The sequence below is a fragment of the Pistacia vera genome, unplaced genomic scaffold (assembly GCF_008641045.1).
Source record: "Pistacia vera cultivar Batoury unplaced genomic scaffold, PisVer_v2 Contig567, whole genome shotgun sequence".
NCBI lineage: Eukaryota > Viridiplantae > Streptophyta > Magnoliopsida > Sapindales > Anacardiaceae > Pistacia > Pistacia vera.
In genome coordinates this window covers 791,652-816,553 of record NW_022196409.1, presented here as the reverse complement: position 1 = coordinate 816,553, position 24,902 = coordinate 791,652, and the positions used below count along the sequence as shown (strand labels likewise).

At 36.5% G+C, this 24,902-nt stretch overlaps 1 protein-coding gene and 1 non-coding gene across 2 annotated transcripts; one reads left to right on the top strand and one right to left on the bottom strand.

Annotated features, from left to right (window-relative positions):
• Positions 1 to 1,774: 1,774 nt before the first annotated feature.
• On the top strand, positions 1,775 to 1,881 carry LOC116108696. The gene has a single exon (XR_004124670.1). It is a non-coding gene; the product is annotated as a small nucleolar RNA R71 (small nucleolar RNA).
• A 7,660-nt stretch (positions 1,882 to 9,541) lies between these two features.
• Positions 9,542 to 11,870, bottom strand: LOC116108677 (uncharacterized endoplasmic reticulum membrane protein C16E8.02-like). The gene is made up of 4 exons (XM_031394919.1): positions 11,429 to 11,870; positions 10,015 to 10,077; positions 9,862 to 9,933; positions 9,542 to 9,764 (listed from the first exon to the last, which is right to left on the bottom strand). The coding sequence occupies exons 1-4, from the start codon at positions 11,780 to 11,782 to the stop codon at positions 9,606 to 9,608; spliced, it is 648 nt and encodes a 215-aa protein (XP_031250779.1). The 5' UTR covers positions 11,783 to 11,870; the 3' UTR covers positions 9,542 to 9,605.
• Positions 11,871 to 24,902: the final 13,032 nt, after the last annotated feature.

Sequence of the window (24,902 nt, the reverse complement as noted above, 5' to 3'; positions counted from 1 at the left end):
TTTGATCGTTGTTCATCTACCATCTCCAGTCAACCTCCATAGTCCAGAGTTGACTAAACACTGCTCTAGGGGTGAACTAGGGTAATTTTCTTCTAATTTTTTATTACTATGTTATCAAGACACTAATCTCAAAGCATGTGTCTAAGTCATTGGACGCTTCTTAGCATCAAAAACATTAAACTCTACTTGCTCATCTTCTACCCTTAGATTAGTTTCCCTTGATGACATCTATCAATGCTCTACTCTTTGCTAGAAAAGGTCGTCCTAGGATTAAAGGCATTTCCGATCTCCTCCATTCTACACTAAAATCAACTGGAAATCAGTTTATCTACCTTAATCAGGACGTCTTCTACCACCCCCCTAGGATATGTGATCGATTGATCGCTAGTTGGAGAGACACAGTGGTTGGCTTCACTTCTCCCAATCCAAGCTTCCTATAAATGAAAAAACGGCATTAAGTTAATACTAGCCCCTAAATCGCATAGCACTTTCAAATAGCAACTACCATAATACAAGGATAGTAAAACTCCTGGATCTCGTAGTTTAGGTGGTAGTTTCTTTTGAATCAGCGCACGGCATCCTCTGTCAGCATAACTTTCTCGTGTTCCTCGAATTTCTCTTATGCATGAGGATCTCCTTCAAAATTTCGCATACTTCGACATATGTTCAAGCATATCAACAAGGAAATATTATTGTACTACGAAACATTTCAATGAATTTACTGAATTGCTTGTCGAGCTTCTGATTCTTCAACCGTTGTGGGTACGGCAAGGTGACTGGGTTGAAGATATTCTGCTCTTTGTACGGTCGCCGCGGCGACCAGATCCATCACCGCGGCGATCGTTAGATGATCCTGACGAAATATGAATAGCATCACGGTCGCCGCGGCGACCAGTTTCATCGCCGCGGTGTTGTCCTTCTTTCTGACAGATGTTCTCCTGCTCACGCTCGCCGCGCAACCATCTTCATCGCCGTGGCAATCGTCTTCTGCTCATCCTTCAGGTTTTCCTCTAAATTTTTCAAACTCTTCCACTCCTCAAGGTGATTGCATGTACTTGTTCCTTCGAGTTCTTCTCTGTATCACTCGGCAAAACCCCTTGAAGTCTTCCCGCTAATATGTTATGAATCTGCCCAATTTGAGTCTCAAGGTTCCTAATAGGCTGATTGATTTTGGACAAGGATGTCAGTCTTCTCAAACCTCTGTTTGTCTCTTCATGAACTTGGTGAGCACATTCTCTAAGTTAGATGTTGGCTCTTGATTCTGAAAATAGGAGGTTGTTTATGCTCGTTGTTGTTGCTCCACGAGGTTCGGTGTTTCCTCCATGTTGGATTGTATGTGTTGGAATATGGATTCCCTTGCCCCCTTTGGAAATTATCGACGTAATTGGCTTGTCAGGCTGAGCAACGTTCCCTTCTTGACAATCCTTGGATGGATGATTTCCTGCACAAGGTCACATGTTAGAGAAGAAGATTCAATTGCATTTATTTTTAACACATTACCTAATTGCTTCTGATGTTTGAAAGTTAGCAGCCAATGTTGTGTAACTGTCAACTTCGTGCACCCCCTGATCTCCTTGCTGAATTTCTTTCTGGAGTCCTCATATAGTTGTTGTTCGCCATCACCTCGATCATATTGTATGCTTGTCTTCTGGTGTTGGGGTGTTCAATCTTCTTCTGGTGTGTGTGGTTGTCATGCTCCCCCACTGGCAGCATCAATCATGGCTTGAATGTTGGTGGCAAACCTTGGTAGAACGTTTGCACTTGTGACCAGATGGTACCATGATGTGGGCACCTCCGTAGAAGATCCTTAAACCTTTCCCATGCTTCATACAATGACTCTGAATCTTGTTGGTAAAAGTTGGTAATCTCACTCCTCATTTGGCCGACTTGGCAGGTGGAAATACTTAGTGGGAACGCTGAGAGCCAACTCATTCCATGTCGTGATGCTCCCGATGGCATGAATCAACCAAGCCTTAGCTTTATCCCGTAGAGAGAAGGGAAAAGCCTTAGTCTGATTGCATCCTCGAAACCCCATTATGCTTGAATGTGTCGCACAACTCGAGGAAATTTGCGATATGCAGGTTGGGATCATCATTTGATAACCCAGCGAATTGGATTGACTGCTGACTCATTCCAATAATTGCTAGCTTAATCTCGAAATTGTTCGCTTGAATGGGTGGTCTCCTGAAACTTGAATAACAACCATCAATAGTAGGACTAAATAGTCCTTCAATGCTCTCTGAACCACTGCTACCACCCATTGTATTTCCTTCCAATTATCCTCACTCATTCTCTTGATTTTGCATATTAGGATTGACACTCCTGTGTTAGCCATTGCTTGTTCAGATTCAGCTTGCCTCTTTTCTCTTCTCAACTTTTTACGGTTCTCTCGATCTCCAAAATCAAGTGGATTAAGATGACCACGACCTCTGAACGTAAACTCTCCAAATTCTAGCTGAAAACCACAAATAAGACAACAAAATAAAAAATCAGTAAATAGAATAAACAAATCAATTAGCAACTAATATTTTGTATTGATATTGTTAAAATAAAATAGTTCCCCGGCAACGGCGCCAAAAACTGACAGGCTATTCGCAAGTGTACGAAATCGTGCAAGTAGTAAAACTCGAGTAAACGTGGTCGAATCCCAAGGGAACTACCTACCAAGTACCAAACTATATATTTTATTGCTATTTGATTAAACTGAAGTTTAAGAATGATTTAATGAAAAGTAAATAAACTAACAACTAAAATTAGTACTGAATAAAGTAAACTTGTAAACACTTTGAAGTAAAAACAATATGACTAAACCTAGGGCATAGATTTCGCACCAATTTAATCCTATGTATTGATATTTGTTGTTAACCTAATTAAGCCTATTCTAAAAGCCAAATCCCCTAATATTCCACTAACTCTCTCTCGAGCAATTAGCAAATTAACCCTTAAGCAACAACCCAAGTTATCTCTAAAATGGATTTAGGAGCTAAGAATCATTAAGATCTATGGAATTTCCCAGCCTCACAGATCGCGGTAACCTATCTCTAGCGTTCGCTTAATCTATGGTTTTATTACCTTAGACAAATTAGGTTTCATCTCTCGATCTCAACCCAACCCATGATATCATTCACGCTCGGATCCTTAAGAATTGAAAGCATTACACACAATAATAAAACTTAGAATTATGCTCAATAAGAATTAACAACAATAAAGTCACACATATTCATAAATTGGGCTACATCTTTAGCCCTAGAAGAGAATTAGTTCATAAATACGTAATGAAAACAACCATTATATTGAATAACATGAGTTCAAGAATGGAAAATAGAACACTTCTCTAATTGTGAACGAGAATCGCAAGAATTCCGATCTCCAAGTAGTGGCCGTCCTTTTTCCTTCTTCAAAATCCCCTTAAAACTAATTAAAAATCCTTATTTATAGTCTAGGGTTTTCAAGTTACTTAGGAAAAGAATTAAAATCCTTAACCCACTCAAATTAGAGAATGCAATAACCCAAATAGGCCCGAGACCCATCGCTGCGGCGATGAGAAACAATCGCTGCGCGATCGTTCTTTCTGTCCCCAGAGTCCGTGAACTTCAGAATTTGGTAAATTCATCAACATGACCTTTGTAGCTCTTTGATAAGCTTTCCAACGCCACCAGAATCGTCAATTTCCGATTACCACGCGTCATTATATACAAACAAAAGCATGCTCATCTTAAAGGATTTCCAGATTTTACTTTTGTAGTTTCGACGAGTCACACTTTCTCGTTTCAACTCCGATTCTTGCACCGTTTGTTCCTACTTGTCACGAATTCCATCGACATCATTCTTTTTCCTTCAAATACGGTTTGAACATGAAAATACTCATATACACCCGTGATCCCGTAAAACGTATTTATGAAATAATAATTCAAATTCCAACATTAAACACCTTTTTTCCACAAATATCCAATTGAATCACTAATAAAATGTATACTTTCAAGCTCTTATCAATAAACCTACTTACAGAACTAACTGCAAAGGCTAAATCGGTCTGGGACACACCATCAAATCCATCAAGCTCCCTATTGCATTTGCATACGGATGCAGTTCATTTCCTTCCTTCCTTCTTCTTTTCTGGGCATTGAACTGAACTGAATTTAAAGTGCTGTCCTAAGGGTGTTTTGACAGGTTTGAATTACTCATATTAAACTTCCTGATAACTTTTCCAGCATATTTCTTTTTGACAGGATCAATTTTCCAATTTTCTATCCCTTTCAATATTCATTCCTATGATTTTCTTAGGTTGCCCTAAGTCTTTCATTTCAAATTGTCTACTCATCTCTTCCTTAACCTAGCAATTTCAGAAAGATCTTTACAAGCTACAAGCATATCTCTACATACAAAGCCAATAAAATGTAGCACTCACCATACAAACACTTGAAATAAAAGCACCATCAAGCTACTTCGAATAAATCCAGCATTTACCATAAACCAGTCAAATTTTCTATACCCACTGCCTAGGTGACTGCTTTAATCCATGCAATGATTTTTTCAACAACAAACCTGGTTGTAGACCCCTTTCAACAATTCAGGCTGCTCCATCAGAATCTTTCTTCTAAATCACCATTCAGAAGCAGTTTTGATTTCTAATTATTCCATTTCCAAATCAACTGAGCTACTAAGGCTAAAGAATTCGGATAGGGTATGTCTCACAACTGGTGAGAAAATTTCATTATAATCAACTCCTTCAACCTGTGTGAAACCTTTGGCTACCAACCTAGCTTTAAACCTAGGTGCTTCTACCCCTGGTATACCCTCTTTCTTTTTGAAAACTCATTTACACTTAACCATCCTACTGCCTTCAGGTTTATTAACAAGGATCCAAGTCTGATTTTTGATTAAAGACTCATATTCTTCTTGCATGGCAAGTTTCCATTTCCTGGAATCTTTACTAATCATGGCTTCCTTAACAGTCCTAGGCTCATCATCAATCTCTTCAGCAATTTGAAGAGCAAATGCTACCATGTCAGCATGTGAGTACCTCCTAGGTGGTCTAATTTCCCTTCTTTCCCTATCTCTAGCTAGTTGATAATTTTGCAAGTCATGTCCATCATCATCATTATCACCATTTTCACCTAAGCTAGGTTATTCCTCCTGGGTATGGGAATCTGAAACAGTGTCTGAAACAGGATTGTTCAGACTTGAAAAATCTCCACCTAGATCCAGATTTAAGACCTCTGTTCTATCTGCATTGTTACTCTGTTCCTGACCCAAACTACCCAACTCATATTCATTAAATCTGACATCTCTGCTAATGATACACTTTTTCCCTCCAATATCCCAGCATTTATAACCCTTAATGCCATCAGGATATCCTAAGAAAATACACCTAATAGCCTTTGGTTGTAACTTATCGGTTTTTTCATGAACACAAACAGTGCAGCCAAAAACCCTAAGGTTACTATAGTTTGCAGGATGCCCAGACCATTTTTCCATGGGTGTTTTTAAACTAATAGTTGATGAGGGTATTCTGTTAATTAGGTAAACTGTTGTCTGGGCAGCCTCTGCCCAAAACCTGGTGGGTAACTTAGAACAGGATAATAGGCTTCTAACCTTTTCTAGAATGGTCTTATTCATCCTTTCTGCTAAACCATTCTGCTGGGGTATGTCCCTTATAGTCATATGCCTCAGAATTCCACTTTCCCTACACAGATTATCAAAAACTTCATTTATGAATTCTAAACCATTATCAGTTCTAAGTTTCCTAATTTTCTTCCCAATTTGGTTTTCAATCATGACTTTCCAATCTCTGAATTTCCTAAAAACCTCTCCCTTAGTTTTCAAGAAATAAACCCAGACCCTCCTAGAATAGTCATCTATTATGCTGATGAAATATCTACAACCTCCCAAGGATGGATATTTAGTAGGTCCCCAAACATATGAATAGATGTATTCTAAAATAGACTTAGAACAGTGGTTTCCTACACTAAATCTGATTCTATTCATCTTCCCATAATTGTAGTGATCACAGAAAACCAGTTTCTCTATTTTATCTCCTCCTAGAACCTTTTGCTTACCCAGCTCAACTAAACCTTTTTCACTAATGTGCCCTAATCTCCTATGCCATAAAGTTGTCTTATTAGACTTCTGAGATAAGGATACTATTGATGTTCTAGTGATGGTTGAACCATTTAGAATATACAGCTCATTCCTCATCTCATCCTTCATTACAACTAAGGACCTTTTAGTTACTTTAAGGACTCCAATTATCTATTAGTAGTTAGTATTACCGGGCGGGACGACTCTGCGGTAACCTTACCTAGTGGACTATGTAGCCGTTGACTCTTAACTGTCTAGCTGGAAAAAGTTACTCCAATATACATAAAAAGTGGGATGCAATATTGGTTGATTGTTATGATACTTTTAAAATAATATTTAAAAAAAGTAAAATTGAATGGTTATTACGATATAAGATTTAAAAATTAATAAAAATACTCCTTAGATTTGTATATTTACTAAACACCCTCTATAATAAAATTTTAAAAATTAACAAAAACACCTAATCTACCCATTAAATACCGACAGCCAGCCACCACCACCTGAGGGTGGCCAGAGTCATTGTATCGGTGTAAGACCCACTGGATTTGGCTGGTCGTGCATCAATATGACATTTTCGACTAGATCCACTGTGAATCTGGTCGGAAAATCAATGATGACCATATCTTGGCCGTCGTGACGACCAAATCGGCCAAACTGGTCGTCAAAGGCCAGATCTAGTGTAGATCTGGCCTTTGACGACCAGATTTGGCCGCATTTGGGTCAACGACGGCCAAAGATATGGTATCATTGATGGTCAACGATGGCCATATCTTGGCCGTTTGTGAGATGGCTACGACCAGACCTTTGGCGAATCCACAGTGGATTGGCCAAAAAAGGCTAGATCAAAGACTACTGGTCAGATTCAGTTGATAGTGCGCCATTATATTAGCTTCCGGCGGTGGTGGCTGGAATTTGACAAAAGGGGTGCTGGGGTGTTTTTGTCAATTTCTAAATTTTTTTTGGGGGTATTTAGTTAAATTAACAAACCTAGGGGTTTAAAAAGAATTAAATAAAATAGAATAATATTTTAAGAATAAGGAAATAAATGTGTATTTTGGATAGGATATAGAATGAGTAGGAAATGTGTACCAAAGGGCCCCTGATTTTCTTAGGCTGTGCTTGGTACACTTTTTAGAATAGTATTTCTTAAAAAGTTGACTGAATTGTATTAAATCAAATATGATTTGAATTTGAAAATGTGTTTGGGAAATATTTGGATATTATATTAGAGTTGAATAAAATTGTTGAATGTTGTTTTATATTTTGGAAAAAGGGATTTTATAGAATATTTTGGTGCATTTTATTAAAATATTTTATTATTTGATTCCAAAACTTTTCTATTTACATTTAAACAATATTAAATTCTTGTTTGATAATTTTCTATCACTAAATTAAAAACAAATTCTCCATAATAATTGTTAAAACTTAAGAGACCAAACCGCAAAACCAAAAAGCAAGAAAACCCACATTAACAGCAGATAAAATCAACATATAAGCAGCAAATAAAATCCACATATATGCAGCAGATAAAAATGAAATGTCAAGGGGACAGAGATTTATAGTGGTTCGGTAATCTTATAGATTACCTACATCACTCTCTAGTGCAATAAGCAGATTTCACTATGAGAATAAGAGAATTTACAGAGATACGCTCACCTTTACACAATGCACACACCCCTCTGTAAACCAGATCTCAACACCTCTCATACACCACACACCAAATAACCAAGATTAGAATAGATTATACAGAAGAGGAAACAGAAAAACAATCCAGCTAAGACCTACCACTACGTTGATTCCATCAACGCTCTTTGAAACTCTAGCGCATCAAACATGTAACAAACTTTTCTCTCTCTGTTACCAAGAGAGAAAACTCGAGAGAAATGAAAAATGAGCAAAACCTAATTTGAATTAGGTTTATTGAAAACTAGTTTTGACAGAACTGCCCCTAGCTTTAGCAAAAATGACTTTGACTGCCAATTAAACTTGACTTCCACATGGGCATAAATCAATTGCACCTCACAACAAATCCACCTTTGCACTTGATCATTACCCTCACTTACTGCCCTAGATTTCCTTCTACTTTTCTTCAATGTGAAGAAGGCTCAAAGAGCCTTAACTTGTCCAAGACAATAGACTTGGTGAACAGTCTGCTGGGTTCACAACCAGGAACTTCTCCACCTTGATGCTTTATCTTCAATCAAATTCCTTATAAAATGCAGCATGACATCAATGTGTTTTGATCTCTCATGAAACACTTGATTTTTACATAGAAAAATTGCACTTTGGCTATCACTCTTGATTGGAACCTGCTGCTGGTTCAAACCCATTTCTTCAAGCATTCCTTTGAGCCACATTGCTTCTTTAACAGCTCTTGTAATGGCAACGTATTTGCTTCCGTAGTCGACAAAGTAACAATTGCCTGCAGATTAGCTTTCCAAGAAACCAGATTATTCCAAAAGGAAAACAGAAACGGTGCATGGATTCTATTACCTACATTTCTGCTAATCAGCATCACATATCCTACAATGATATTTCCTTGATTTTGCTCCCTACTGTAAACAATTCCAAGTCATTGTACCCCTCACATACCTAAGCACCCATTTTACAGCTTCCCAATGATTCTTCCCAGGATTACTCATAAACCTACATACAAAACTAACTACAAAGGCTAATCAGGTCTGGTACACACATCAAATACATCAAGCTCCCTATTGCATTTGCCTACGGAATGCAGTTCATTTCCTTCCTTCTTCTTCTGTTTCGGGCATTGAACTGAATTGGTTTAAGGTGCTGTCTAAGGGTGTTTTGACAGGTTTGGAATTACTATATTAAACTTCTGATAACTTTTCCAGCATATTCCTTTGTGACAAGATCAATTTTCCAATTTTTATATCCTTTCAATATTCATTCCTAGGATTTCTTAGCTTGCCCTAAGTCTTTCATTCAAATTGTCTACTCATCTCTTCCTTAAACCTAGCAATTTCAGAAAGATCTTTACAAGCTACAAGCATATCATCTACATACACAAGCCAAATAAATGTAGCATCAATCTACAAACACTTAAAATAAAAGCAACCATAAAGCTACTTCGAATAAATCCAGCATTCACCATAAACTAGTCAAATTTTCTAACACTGCCTAAGTGACTGCTTTAATCCATACAGTGATTTTTCAACAAACAAACCTGGTTGTAGACCCCTTTTCAAACAATTCAGGCTGCTCCATCAGAATTCTTTCTTCTAAATCACCATACAAGAAAGCAGTTTTGATGTCTAATTGTTCCAATTCTAAATACAAACGAGCAACTAAGCTAAAAGAATGAGGCAGAGCGGAAAGAAGAATAAAGGAGAAGAGTTGTTCTGAGTCCCGAGAGATATTTGATTCTTAGGTGTTGGCCCGTATAGCCCTTTCTTCATTTTTCTTTTTTTTAAAACTTATGTATATTTCAAGTTTAGCATTTTAGTCACATGGTGTTCATACATATAAACGTTACAAGCACGGCACAGTTTACTTATGCTTGATCATGTTTGTGAACTAAAAGGAGCAGAGACCTCATTGCAAACCTTGGGAATCAATCTCTGCTTGTTGTCTTGCCATTCATTGATTTCATCTTCAATCTTTGCTTGCACAATTGCACGAAACCCTGGGTATGGTTCATAACCGAAGAATGTTTGAAGAGCCTGAAACAATCAAAACAAGCAGCACAATACTATACTTCACAACTCCAAAAACTTCAAAGAATTACAACAATTAAATTAAAATCGCAACAAATATTACCTCCAGCAGCACAAAGAAGGGAGCCATTAAAAAGGCTTGAGCAAGATTGTCCAGCAATGCTGGTGCTCGTTTCTGCAGGTTATTATGAACCCAAGTATGAGGAGTATGCATATAATACAAAGTCATTATTTATTGCTGACTAAAATTAGCTACCTCGAAGACTCCATGACCAATAAACTGTCCAGTCCAACACAATAGCTGAGCCACAAGAACAACCTGAAAAAGTTTCTTCAGGTCAAACAACCAAGCTGACATGAAACCACTATATGATTACTTTTTACAAGTAATAAGAACAGAGGGTGAAACTTAAATCACATGGGACATAGTTAGCTAATGCACTCTATGTTTTGTGTCACACAAACTAAATGTTTAAAGAACACCAAACATCTCCAGGTTGATCTATTCCGAGAGAGACTTGCTGATAAATGCCCTTGTCTCATTTAGAAAATATGCACAATGATAATACAAGCAACCAACATCACAGTTCAGTTAATAACTGAATCAATTATTGTCAAGACTGAGCATTTCGTGGAAACAATGATTATAAAAAAGTCCACAATATGCAAATATTATGCTTAGACTGAAGAATATTTATATATATAAGCTATTAAATTATAGTTTATTCTTCTGGAATGCCCCACTTATTTAAACTGGTTAACTCTAGGTGCTCTGAATTCTTCATGTTCATCTCATATATTATTGGTAACCAACATAATTGAACTGCATTGACGCAGTCCTTCCTAACCAAGAAATTCATAATTTATCAGTTGAGTTAAACTCCCTGTGTTGGCACATAATTTTCCCAATTTGTTTCCAAGCCAGAGCTATTAAAATAAATTTAGTCTGACAATACAAGGTCTTTGCAAATTGTCAAACATACAAAATTTTGTTTCCATGCAAAGTAATTTTATTCATTAAAGTAATAGTCATGTTTCATTTTCAAGGTGGTGCAGATGGCCAAATAACTTTCAGTCATCATTTGTTTCTTTAAATTCTAATGTATTTCTCTGAAGCCTGAATTCTGAATATATTACAAGATCAAAAGAAAGGAATTAAAAGTAAGACATCCCTTGATAACCAATTAAATAGCAATGATTGTGGAGGAGGACACCTTGATTGGAAAAAAGAAGGGTTAATTTTCAATGTACAATGCACAGATTATACCATAAACAGAAGAATTCAAATTGGGTTCTAAAAAGATGGAAAGGGAGAAAACAACATACTAACAAGGGGCTAATACTTCCATGATCATCCAATATACTTGAAACCTATCTATTATCTAATACAATTAAGGACATATTTAATTCCTTATATTGTAAAAGCATGCCAAATTAAGAATAAGACAGAATGCTAAGTTCCAATGAGAAACAGACGCAAATAAATAATACAATTATATTGACGATGATACATGAAATGCAACATTGTTTTTCTCCCATTTCTAATACAAAGAATGTGGCCTCATCTCATGGTGACATTTAGGATAAAGAAACATCGATTCCAAGGGAAATTGATCCTATATCATATCAGTGATAGAGAAACCAAAAAACAAAATTAACTAATCTATTACCTTCCAAGCAAGTGAAAATCCGAGCCATCTCGCTACAGAACTGCTGGCTACCCAACAAACCAGACAAAAAAGAGCAGCCAAGGAACCGGCTTTGAAGTCCAAAAAGATATAGAAGAAAGAATATATCAAAGCAAACAAGAACCCCATGTTAAAAACCAGAACAAAATCGGTTCCAAAGAAAGAAAACTCTACGTGAGGGACGTTAAAGAAAGGAGTGAAGTAAAGAATGAGAAGAGCAGTGAAAAAGATTGGCCAAACAAACAACATATGAATAAATATGTTTATTGGATTACGATGGTATGCTCCATAGAAAGCAAAGTGCTCTTCTAAATCAAATAAACCAATCTTTGCCATGCAGAATTTAGAGAAGAGAATTTCGAAACTGTTTCCAGGAAGGTAAAGTGGTTTCAAAGACAGGCTGGAAAAGAGTGCTGCTATTTAATTTCTTTGGAGTTGCTTAATATTAAATATTATCTATTAGTAGTTTAGTATTACCGGGCGGGACGACTCTGCGGTAACCTTACCTAGTGGACTATGTAGCCGTTGACTCTTAACTGTCTAGCTGGAAAAAGTTACTCCAATATTACATAAAAAGTGGGATGCAATATTGGTTGATTGTTATGATACTTTTTAAAATAATATTTAAAAAAAGTAAAATTGAATGGTTATTACGATATAAGATTTAAAAATTAATAAAAATACTCCTTAGATTTGTATATTTACTAAACACCTCTATAATAAAATTTTAAAAATTAACAAAAACACCTAATCTACCCATTAAATACCGACAGCCAGCCACCACCACCTGAGGGTGGCCAGAGTCATTGTATCGGTGTAAGACCCACTGGATTTGGCTGGTCGTGCATCAATATGACATTTTTCGACTAGATCCACTGTGAATCTGGTCGGAAAATCAATGATGACCATATCTTTGGCCGTCGTTGACGACCAAATACGGCCAAATCTGGTCGTCAAAGGCCAGATCTAGCTGTAGATCTGGCCTTTGACGACCAGATTTGGCCGCATTTGGTCGTCAACGACGGCCAAAGATATGGTCATCATTGATGGTCAACGATGGCCATATCTTGGCCGTTGTTGACGATTGGCTACGACCAGACCTTTGGCCGAATCCACAGTGGATTTGGCCAAAAAAGGCTAGATCAACGCACTACTGGTCAGATTCAGTTGATAGTGCGCCATTATATTAGCTTCCGGCGGTGGTGGCTGGAATTTGACAAATATGGGTTGCTGGGGTGTTTTTGTCAATTTCTAAATTTTTTTTGGGGGTATTTAGTTAAATTAACAAACCTAGGGGGTTTAAAAAGAATTAAATAAAATAGAATAATATTTTAAGAATAAGGAAATAAATGTGTATTTTGGATAGGATATAGAATAGAGTAGGGAAAAATAGTGTACCAAAGGGCCCCTGATTTTCTTAGGCTGTGCTTGGTACACTTTTTAGAATAGTATTTCTTAAAAAGTTGACTTGAATTGTATTAAATCAAATATGATTTGAATTTGAAAATGTGTTTGGTAAATTATTTGGATATTATATTAGAGTTGAATAAATTGTTGAATAGTTGTTTTATATTTTTGGAAAAAGGGATTTTATAGAATATTTTGGTGCATTTTATTAAAATATTTTATTATTTGATTCCAAAACTTTTCTATTTACATTTAAACAATATTAAATTCTTGTTTGATAATTTTTCTATCACTAAATTAAAAACAAATTCTCCATAATAATTGTTAAAACTTAAGAGACCAAACCGCAAAACCAAAAAGCAAGAAAACCAACATTCAACAGCAGATAAAATCCAACATATAAGCAGCAAATAAAATCCACATATATGCAGCAGATAAAAATGAAATGTCAAGGGGACAGAGATTTATAGTGGTTCGGTAATCTTATAGATTACCTACATCCACTCTCTAGTGCAATAAGCAGATTTTCACTATGAGAATAAGAGAATCTTACAGAGATACGCTCACCCTTTACACAATGCACACACCCCTCTGTAAACCCAGATCTCAACACCTCTCATACACCACACACCAAATAACCAAGCATTAGAATAGATTTATACAGAAGAGGAAAACAGAAAAACAATCCAGCTAAGACCTACCACTACCGTTGATTCCATCAACGCTCTTTGAAACTCTAGCGCATCCAACATTTCGTAACAAACTTTTCTCTCTCTGTTAACCAAGAGAGAAAACTCGAGAGAAATGAAAAATGAGCAAAACCTAATTTGAATTAGGTTTATTGAAAACTAGTTTTGACAGAACTGCCCCTTAGCTTTAGCAAAAATGACTTTGACTGCCCAATTAAACTTTGACTTCCACATGGGCATAAATCAATTGCCACCTCACAACAAATCTCCACCTTTGCACTTGATCATTACCCTCACTTACTGCCCTAGAATTTCCTTCTACTTTTCTTCAATGTGAAGAAGGCTCTTAAAGAGCCTTAACTTGTCCAAGACAATAGACTTGGTGAACATGTCTGCTGGGTTTCACAACCAGGAACTTTCTCCACCTTGATGGCTTTATCTTCAATCAAATTCCTTATAAAATGCAGCATGACATCAATGTGTTTTGATCTCTCATGAAACACTTGATTTTTACATAGAAAAATTGCACTTTGGCTATCACTCTTGATTGGAACCTGCTGCTGGTTCAAACCCATTTCTTCAAGCATTCCTTTGAGCCACATTGCTTCTTTAACAGCTCTTGTAATGGCAACGTATTCTGCTTCCGTAGTCGACAAAGTAACAATTGCTGCAGATTAGCTTTCCAAGAAACCAGATTATCCAAAAAGAGAAACAGAAACCGGTCATGGATTTCCTATTACCTACATTTCTGCATAACACTCACATATCCTACAATGATATTTCCTTGATTTTGCTCCCTACTGTAAACAATTCCAGTAGTCATTGTACCCCTCAATACCTAAGCACCCATTTACAGCTTCCACTGATTCTCCCAGGATTACTCATAAAATACATACAAAACTAACTACAAAGGCTAAATCAGGTCTGGTACACACCATCAAAACATCAAGTCCCTATTGCATTTGCATAAGGAATGCAGTTCATTTCCTTCTTTCTTCTTCTGTTTCGGGCATTGAACTGAATGGTAAGGTGCTGTCTAAGGGTGTTTTGACAGGTTTGGAATTACTCATATTAAACTTCCTGATAACTTTCCAGCATATTCCTTTTGTGACAAGATCAATTTTCCAATTTTTATATCCCTTTCAATATTCATTCCTAGGATTTTCTTAGCTTGCCCTAAGTCTTTCATTTCAAATTGTCTACTCATCTCTTCCTTAAACCTAGCAATCAGAAAGATCTTACAAGCTACAAGCATATCATCTACATACAAAGCCAAATAAATGTAGCACTCAATATACAAACACTTAAAATAAAAGCAACCATCAAAGCTACTCGAATAAATCCAGCATTCACCATAAACTAGTCAAATTTCTATCACACTGCCTAAGTGACTGCTTTAATCCATACAGTGATTTTTTCAACAAACAAAACCTGGTTGTAGACCCCTTTTCAAACAATTCAGGCTGCTCCATCAGAATTCTTTCTTTAAATCACCATACAAGAAAGCAGTTTTGATGTCTAATTGTTCCAATTCTAAATCAAACTGAGCAACTAAGGCTAAAAGAATTCGATAGTGGTATGTCTCACAACTGGTGAGAAAATTTCATTATAATAAACTCCTCAACCTGTGTGAAGCCTTGGCTACACAACTAGCTTTAAACCTAGGTGCTTCTACCCCTGGTATACCCTCTTTCCTTTTGAAAACCCATTTACACTTAACCCCCCTACTGCCTTCAGGTTTGTTAACAAGAATCCAGGTCTGATTTTTTATTAAGAATTATATTCTTCTGCATGGCAAGTGTTCACATCTTGGAATCTTTACTAATATGGCTTCTTTAACAGTCCTAGGCTCATCATCAATCTCTTCAGCAATTTGAAGAGCAAATGCTACCATGTCAGCATGTGAGTACTCCTAGGTGGTCTAATTTCCCTTCTTCTTATCTCTAGCTAGTTGATAATTTTGCAGGTCATGTCCATATCATCATCATCACCATTTCTCCTAATCTAGATTCTTCCTCCTGGGTAAGGAATCTGAAACAGTGTCTAAAACAGGATTGTTCAGACTTGAAAAATCTCCACCTAGATCCAGATTTAAGACCTCTGTCCTATCGCATTGTTACTCTCTTCTGACCCAAAAACCCAACTCATCTTCATTAAATTGACATCTCTACTATGATACACCTTTTCCCTCCAATATCCCAACTTATAAACCTTAATGCCCTCAGGATATTAAGAAAATGCACCTAATAGCCCTTGATTGAACATGGTTTTTTCATGAACAAAAACAGTGCAGCCAAAAACCCTAAGGTTACTATAGCTTGCAGGATGCCTAGACCATTTTCCATGGGTGTTTTTAAACTAATAGCAGATGAGGGTATTCTGTTAATTAGGGTAAACGCCGTGTGGGCAGCCTTGCCCAAAATAGTGGGTAACTTATAACAGGATAATAGGCTTCTAACCTTTTCTAGAATGGTCCATCAATCCTTTCTGCTAAACCATTCTGCTGGGGTGTGTGCCTTACAGTCCTATGCCTCAGAATTCCACTTTCCCTACACAGATTATCAAAATCTTCATTTATGAATTCTAAACCATTATCAGTTCTAAGTTTCCTAATTTTCTTCCTAGTTTGGTTTTCAATCATGACTTTCCAATCTCTGAATTTCCTAAAAGCCTCTCCCTTATTTTTCAAGAAATAAACCCAGACCCTCCTAGAATAGTCATCTATTATGCTGATGAAATATCTACAACCTCCCAAGGATGGATATTTAGTAGGTCCCCAAACATCTGAATGGATATAGTCTAAAATAGACTTAGAACAGTGGTTTCCCATACTAAATCTGATTCTATTCATCTTCCCATAAATGCAGTGATCACAGAAAACCAGCTTCTCTGTTTTATCTCCTCCAAGAACCTTTTGCTTACCTAGCTCAACTAAACATTTTTCACTAATGTGCCCTAATCTCCTATGCCATAAAGTTGTCTTATTAGACTTCTGAGATAAGGATACTGCTGCTGTTCCAGTGATGGTTGAACCATTTAGAATATACAGCCCATTCCTCATCTCACCCTTCATCACAACTAAGGACCCTTTAGTTACTTTAAGAACTCCACCTTGAGCTTTATAACAATAGCCAATTAAATCTAGACTTCCTAGAGAAACTAAGTTTCTTTTTAGCTCTGGTATGTATCTAACATCAGTGAGACATTTTGAGCTTCCATCATGAAAATTCAGCCTTACATCTCCTATTCCTAAGACTCTACAAGCTGCATTATTTCCCATCAACACCTTTCCAGACTCAAGTTTCTTAAAGTTTGACAGAAAACTCCTGTTTGGAGTCATGTGGAAAGAACATCCAGAATCAAGTACCCATTCAGCATCAGTTTCATTTTCAGAAACAATTAACACATCAGAACTCTCATAACCATCAGAAGCTATATCTACACTTCCACTAGCATCCTTTTCCCCTGACTTTTTCTTCCTATCAGGACAGTCCCTCTTAAAATGACCTTCCTTATGACAGTGAAAACATTTCCTAGTGAACTTAGACTTAGACTTTGATCTACCCCTGAAATTCCCTTTCTTGTGGCCTTTCCTATCAGGTCTTTCTCTTACATAAAACCCCTCACCATCTAGTTTACCTTCCTTTTTAAATTCAGCATCCTTAGTAGTAATTGTTACCACTACTTCATCTAGTTTAAGGGTTTGCCTACCATACTTAAGGGTGTCCACAAAGTTAGAGAAAATTTTTGGAAGTGAGTTAATTAGGATTACTGCTTGATCTTCATCCTCAACCTTAACACTAAGCCCTTCTAGATCCTGTACCAGTTTCATAAAGTCATTCATATTGTCTCCTAATATTTTGTTTTCATCCATTTTGAAACTGAACAGCTTCTGTTTTAAAACTAACCTATTAGGAGAGGACTTTGACAGGTATAAAGAGTCTAGTTTTTCCCAAATTTCAACTGGTGATTCCATTTTCTTAACTTCCCTTAAGACCTTATCCCCTAAACCTAGAATTAAGGAACTGTAGGCTTTATCTAACAGGTTTTTCTTCTCCTTCTCAGACAAGGAGTCTGGTAAACTATCCTTACCTTCTAAAGTATCAGCCAAACCATCATTAACTAAGATAGCTCTCATTTTCATCTTCCACAATTCGTAATCATTATCCCCTGTGAATTTCTCCACCTCAAACTTAGACATTTTCCTGGTTCCTACCCTTCACAGACTCCTAGAATAAAAAGCCCCAATTTACCCAAGACTTAAACAGAAACCCTAACTTCCAGCTGTTTAAAAAAAAGGAACCCAGATCTAAGCCTAGATGCTTCAGATTCGCAAAAGATCTCTTAACCTAGAAAAAAACCCTAGGTGCTAGAATGATAACCTAGCTCTGATACCGCGTGTTAAAACTTAAGAGACCAAATCGTAAAACCAAAAAGCAAGAAAACCAACATTCAACAGCAGATAAAATCCAACATATAAGCAGCAAATAAAATCCACATATATGCAGCAGATAAAAATGAAATGTCAAGGGGACAGAGATTTATAGTGGTTCGGTAATCTTATAGATTACCTACATCCACTCTCTAGGGCAATAAGCAGATTTTCACTATGAGAATAAGAGAATCTTACAGAGATACGCTCACCCTTTACACAGTGCACACACCCCTCTGTAAACCCAGATCTCAACACCTCTCATACACCACACACCAAATAACCAAGCATTAGAATAGATTTATACAGAAGAGGAAAACAGAAAAACAATCCAGCTAAGACCTACCACTACCGTTGATTCCATCAACGCTCTTCAAAACTCCAGCGCATCCAACATTTCGTAACAAACTTTTATCTCTCTGTTAACCAAGAGAGAACACTCGAGAGAAATGAAAAATGAGCAAAACCTAATTTGAATTAGGTTTATTGAAAACTGGTTTTGACAGAACTGCCCCTTAGCTTTAGCAAAAATGACTTTGACTGCCCAATTAAACTTTGACTTCCACATGGGCATAAATCAATTGCCACCTCACAACAATAATTTTAACTACTGATACATTATTTAAAAACAAATCATTAATACATATTTAAATTAATAATAGGAAGCTACTAATAATCAACCCTTAAAATCTTTCATACACCTATATTCTATTAACAATTAGGACATGGATTGGTAAATTTACAGAAGCTATTTCTAATAGGACTATGAGATTTACGGCAACATATTGTAGTGCCGACAATAGGACCCAAGAGAATGCAAGTGTTGAGACTGGTCCATATTCCATGGGAAAATGTCAGGACATTTTGACAACTATGCAACTGGATTTAAAGTTATTCTTGGCGGTTGTGAAGTTCTTAGTTGCCAACCCAAAGTGGCGTGAGATATTTGTACACATGACCCCTTAGTAAAGGGCATTTTGGCTTTATAATGACTTTGGCAATTCGTAGATGAGAGTATACCTGTCCGTTTGAAACAATTTGTTCATCAATTCATATTTTTTGCAGCACTTAGCAAAATATAATATTCAATTTGTAAATCTACTTACAATCTCCAACATATATGAAACATGTTATTTCACATTCCACAACAACACATTTTTCATCAATTCTTATAATAACAAAGCAAGTGAAGTCATTAATATGACGGTAGTAAAAAGAAAAGAAAAAAAAAAAAAACCAATTGTTAAAGGAATAAGTATCAACTAACAAGTTAAAAATATTGGTTCAACAAGTAAGACAAACACTCTCACCTACGAATTGCCAAAGTCATTATAAAGTCAAAATGCCATTTGCTTGGGTGTCATGTGTACAAATATCTCACACTGCTCTAGGTTGGCAAGTAAGAACTCCACAACCGCCAAGAATAACTTTAAATCTAGTTGCATAATTTTCAAAACGGTCCTGACGTTTTCCCATGGAATATGGATCAATTCCAACACTTGCATTCTCTTGGGTCCCATCATCGGCATTACGATATGCTGTCGCAGATCCCATACTCCTATTAGAAATAACTTCAGTCAATTTACCAATCACACCCAGTAGTGGGTTTCCCCGAACGCATTTCTTCTTCATATCTATGGATCTTCCATATCCAGACATGTTTGATCATTTTTCCCTAGTTATTTTATTCATATAAGGTTTGAACTCAGCTTCATCAATGTCCACCTCTACAAGATCGAGAAAAAACATGTTAGATTCTGCTGGTTGAGATGGAGATGTGTAAGCGAATCTTCTAGTTGCATTTTGCTTTTCAAATATAACTTCATATAACTCTTTATCAACAAGTCCTTATGTACGAAATCCTTCGCCCTTAGGTTTTGCTATTAATGAAAACAGATATACATTAAATTTCATATTCCCCTAAAAAATGCATACCAACTACTGTGTTATAAACATTTAAAAAAAAAAATATGCAGTTTACCTTTAAATATTCTTGCCAAATCTCTTTAGAACATGTTGGAGTTTGAGTCTAATAATCCCAACTGAACCCCGTATCTTGAAGTAGAGCATGCCATGAGTGATATGTCATTCTCAACCAGAAAACACACAGAGCAGCCCTCAATACCTACAACCAAAACACACAGTAACAAACAAAACACATAACAACAACCCTTAATACCCAAAACCAACAGCACCCAAAACCAACGCAGTAGCCAGTATCCAACCCCCAGCCAAAAAAAAAAAAAAAAAAAAAAAAGCAGCCAGGAAGACTTCATATATAAACGAAAAAACAAAAAGATGAGAGCAGACGTGCTTACGAATCTGAGCCAAAAGAGAGAAGATTGGCCGGATCTAGGCCGAAAATGGGCAAGGTAAGCTGTGTTGATGGAGAACCTTCTTGCTGGTGAGACTGTTCCATTACAAGTTGATGGAGAGAGAGAATGAAAGAGAGAAAGAGAGTTTGGCTCGGTGGTGAATGAGTGAAGAAGACGGAAGAAGAAAATCAGAGAGAGAACGAAATAAATAATGAGAGAGACAACGGTAAAATATCCAACAGGATACGATTCTGAATAGGATTTTAGTTATTTTATTTGAATATTAAAACAAACGCCCTCTGTTACTATTTAAACCCAATAGGATATTAGAATAGGCTTTTAAAAAATAAAATAAACAAGCCCTTAAATTTTAACAAGGAGGATATTATTGTAAAACCCCCAAGGTATACCTTAAGTAAATAAACACTTTACGGTTTCGATAATAGCTCTTGACCCCCCTATTGTTTGTCAACCGTTAGTATTTTATGGTTGGTTTTAACAATTGAAGGGAAAATAAGTAAATGAATAAAAATTTTATAATTAAAAAATATTTTTAATCTTGACCACACCACCTAAGGGTGTTATCAAGCTGAGGTGAGCTGAGCTTTGGGGAGCTCAAGCTTGACTCAGCATGAACATGAAGAGCTCGAGCTTGACCGAGCTTCAGATGTGGAGCTCAAGCTCGAGCTCGATAGAAAAAATGGGGTTCCAACTCGAGCTCAAATAAAAAGGGATAAAAACAAGTTTACCAACACCTATTACGAAGAGATTTCTTAGCATGCATATCAAATTGAGTCCTTAGCTGGCACTTACTTACGTATAGCCAAAATGGCCTATCACCAACTTTAACAATTCACTTTGAACAAAGAAGTAATGAGCATCTCTCCCACAAGACTCTCAATTTCATTTTTCTAATAGTATGGGTAACGGTAAGGCCGTATATTTGGGGATAATGCGTCCGATTTTAAACGAATGGCATGGTCTTGTGTCTGGACAAAAGGTAAATCCGTGTGGAGTAAATACAACAACAAATTCATGTAATAAAATATGTAGTCAAGAATTCATACTTTCAATAGCCATGCTTTGCATTTGAATTTGGCTGAACTCAATCAAACAGCCTTGTCCTTCACTCTAGATAGTCTTGATCATCGCTTTTAACGAAACCAATGTTTTGTACACCAACCAGTGTAACCTTTTAATTCCCCATTTAGAATTTCATGACATACATTTTCTACTCTGTTGTCGTTTTCCCTAAAGTCTCAAGCCACGTAATACCCAATATAACATCTGCACTACCCATGTCAAACGAGAAAAAATTCTGGACAATTGAAACCCCTTGAATTTTCAAACAAACTCCTTGGCACTCACCCTCACTTTGAACCTTGTAACCATCACTTACCCTCACTCTAAACCTTGTAACCATCACCTCCAAAATTTTTTGTCTATGTCACTAGAAGAGCAAGCTTATCGATGATGTCTCGACGAATAAAATTGTGAGATGCCCCACTATCAACCAATACTATCACCTTTGTACCCTTAATCTTCCCTTTTAATTTCAACATTTTAGGCCTGTTAATTCCCACTACAAAACTAAGAGAGAGCTCTAGTGAATTTTGTTGTGGATTTGGATTTTGGAACTTTCTCATCATCCTCCTGCTCCTCCTCTTGGCTCTCTTCATCTCATCATCAACTAAGATAACCTGAAATTGCTTCTTCCCATACTTATGCCCAGGAGCAAACTTTGTATCATACCAGAAGCATAAACCCTTTCCTTTCTTTTTCTGAATTTCGCCTTCTGTCATATGTTTAAACAGGATATAATTTCTTCTAGAGAATGGGTTACCTTTTGAACTTCTGTGGATTGAAGCGTTACTGCTCCAATAACCGAAATTTGGTGTGGAATTTAACTGTCATTCTTCCTATGTCTAACGTGCCTGAGATGGATTTTTTTGAAATTGATGTTATTTGTTGATAATGGACAAACGTGAGTTCTCCGAATTGTAATTGGAATAAGTCTGGTTCCTAATCCCCATCTCATTTAACCCATTAAACCAACCCGATCCAATTACCATTGATCCATGCCCAGGCCCAGGCCCAATTTCTAATTGCCTGTATCCACCAAACCCACTTCCTAGTAAGCCCAGTTTACCAGTTTTACCCAACCCAAACTTTAACTCCTCCAAAGCCCAATTTCTCTCCTTAATTCTTTTGGCCAACTCCAGCAATTGGATTAAACTAGTAGGCTGATTCAACCTAATCTTAGCCCTAATATTGGATTTGAGCCCATTCAAAAACACAACTACTAAAATTTCTTCCTTTTCTTCAACTAGTGGAGCTATTATTGCCTCAAAACGACGCTTGTACTCCTCCACCATGCCCAACTGTCATATTCCCATCAAGGTCTCATATGGACTCCCTTCTTGCGATCCACTAAATCGGTGAAGCAATGATAGTTTAAAGGCTGCCCAAGAAGTAGGGGTGAATAAGAAAATAGGTTCTACCCAAAACCGATAGGTACCCGGGATCTTGGTTCCGGGTAGTAACTGAAACCAACCCTCACATGGTAGGTTACAGTTCTAAAAAATAGGAACCGAGACCCCTCGGTTCCAGTTCCTTCATTCCAGGAATTGAAAACCAAAACCGAAACCTAGAATAGGGTACCCTACTAGGAACCGAGAGAAGAATTGGGGTTTAAAATAACTAGTATACAAAATTGGGTGATTTTAATTAATTTTACCTCTAAACTAAACCTAACAAATGAAAATGAAATCCCCAAATCAATTTTAGTTTTACGACGACTTTACTCTTCACTTTTCTGTTCTCTTCTTCTCTCTTGAAATCCCTGAATCAATTTTACGCCATTTGTGTCTCCATTCTCCACTCTTTACTGTTTTTCTCCCCAAGTAAGCCATCAAGTCTACTTGAATCCCTTCCATTCTCTTCATCTGCATCTCCACTCTTCATTGAACTTCGTCTGCATCTCCGACGTATGTAACAACGACTTAGTGAGAGCTTCACTGGCGAATCGTGAACCTACACTTCTTCTTCTTCTTCATAGCTAAGCTACAAGTAATTTTTGCTTCTCTAATCTTTCTCTTTCTCTGCCTTTTTTGTGTTGAGTTGAGGAGATAAGACTGATTTTTTGACTTGTTAAATAGCATTGTAGTCTGTAGATACTGGATAGTTTCTAGTTGATAATTTATGTTATTTGAGTAATTTTGTGTTGTTATAGAATGCCACTTTCATGTTTTTAAATGGGTATAATAGTATAATAGTATAATATTTGCATTATGGTTGCCAACGAGTTTAGATTTTGGTGTGATCTGATGACTAGAAAAGTAGAAATGGATTAACAATGGATAGGTTTGACGTTTGAGTTTGATTTGCGAAAATTATGTGAGATGTTACATAGGCAAACAAGATCAATTAATAGCTTGTGATAGGGTCCTACCTGTTATAATCCAATTAAAACAAATTTTTCTTCTCATACAAAATACTTAAATGTTGTTACTTTTTTTAAGAAAATAATTTTTTATAACATAATGCTTTGAACGTTTTCAATTGTATATCCCTTTTAGAGTGGCAGTCTTTGTTATGCAGTTGGACACAATTAGAGATGAAATCATGAAAGGGTAGGCCAGATTGTTAGAGGATCATTGATTTTGAGGAAAACTTAGTAATATATAAACTTATGCAACTGAGGCAGAATTTAAAATTTTCAGTTATTTGATTATTTTGGAAGACGTTTTGTTGGCATGCTTTGTCGTTGATATAGAGTAAAACAAATTTTTTGGTATATAAGCTTGAACACAGGATGAATAGGCCATAAATATAATTGATTACGTTGTTTGTAGTTTCATTTCTGCTTCAAAGTGTTTTCAAGTTAGTTCCTTTAAATGTGTTATATCATGATCTGGTTGCAATAGCACATTAGGCTATTCCATGTTGGTCTGCTGGGCCAAGCCCAATTTTTTATTTTTTTTGGTTTTTTGTTATTTGTCAATTTTTTTTTTTTTTTTTTAAATATATGGCACAAAAGTTTTACATTTCTAGTCTAAACAAGCTTTGTTATGATTAGTCTAATATCTTTGTTTTTTATGTTTCCATAGGAATAATGTCTTTAAATAGAGATGACAATGCCGATGACTAATAATAATATTCGTAAAGAGACAACATCAACTCTTTGGGGAAGTACTAAGCCACCACCTATCAATTCTGATATGTGGCAACATTTTCAGAAGATATATAATGAGACAACCAATAAGGTTGACCATACAAAGTGTTTGTATTGTGATAAGATGTTGAAGTACAATGTGAATAATGGTACTTCTTCTCGATGCACAGGCACATATCAAGTTGTAAGAAATATCCTCACAATGCAGATATAGCCCAAACACTTCTCTCATATTTCAACACCACAAACAAAGAAGAAGGGGATAGTAGTAGTACGATTTCTACTTGGAGATTTAATCAAGATGTCACTAGGCAATTGCTTGCGGAATATGTAATTATTAAGGAAGAACCTTTTAGAAAGGTGAAGCAACCAACTTTTAAAAGATTGCTAAGTTCAATGCACCCTTTATGAAATAATATTTCACGTCATATGGTGGTTA

What these genes read in the sequence shown, in the direction of transcription:
- LOC116108677 (XM_031394919.1), bottom strand. Translation starts at nt 11,782, where the DNA reads ATGGCAAAGATTGGTTTATTTGATTTAGAAGAGCACTTTGCTTTCTAT. An exon ending in GATTTTCACTTGCTTGGAAG is followed by an intron (nt 10,078 to 11,428) that starts GTAATAGATTAG and finishes AAACTTTTTCAG; the next exon opens with GTTGTTCTTGTGGCTCAGCT. An exon ending in CCTTCTTTGTGCTGCTGGAG is followed by an intron (nt 9,765 to 9,861) that starts GTAATATTTGTT and finishes TGATTGTTTCAG; the next exon opens with GCTCTTCAAACATTCTTCGG.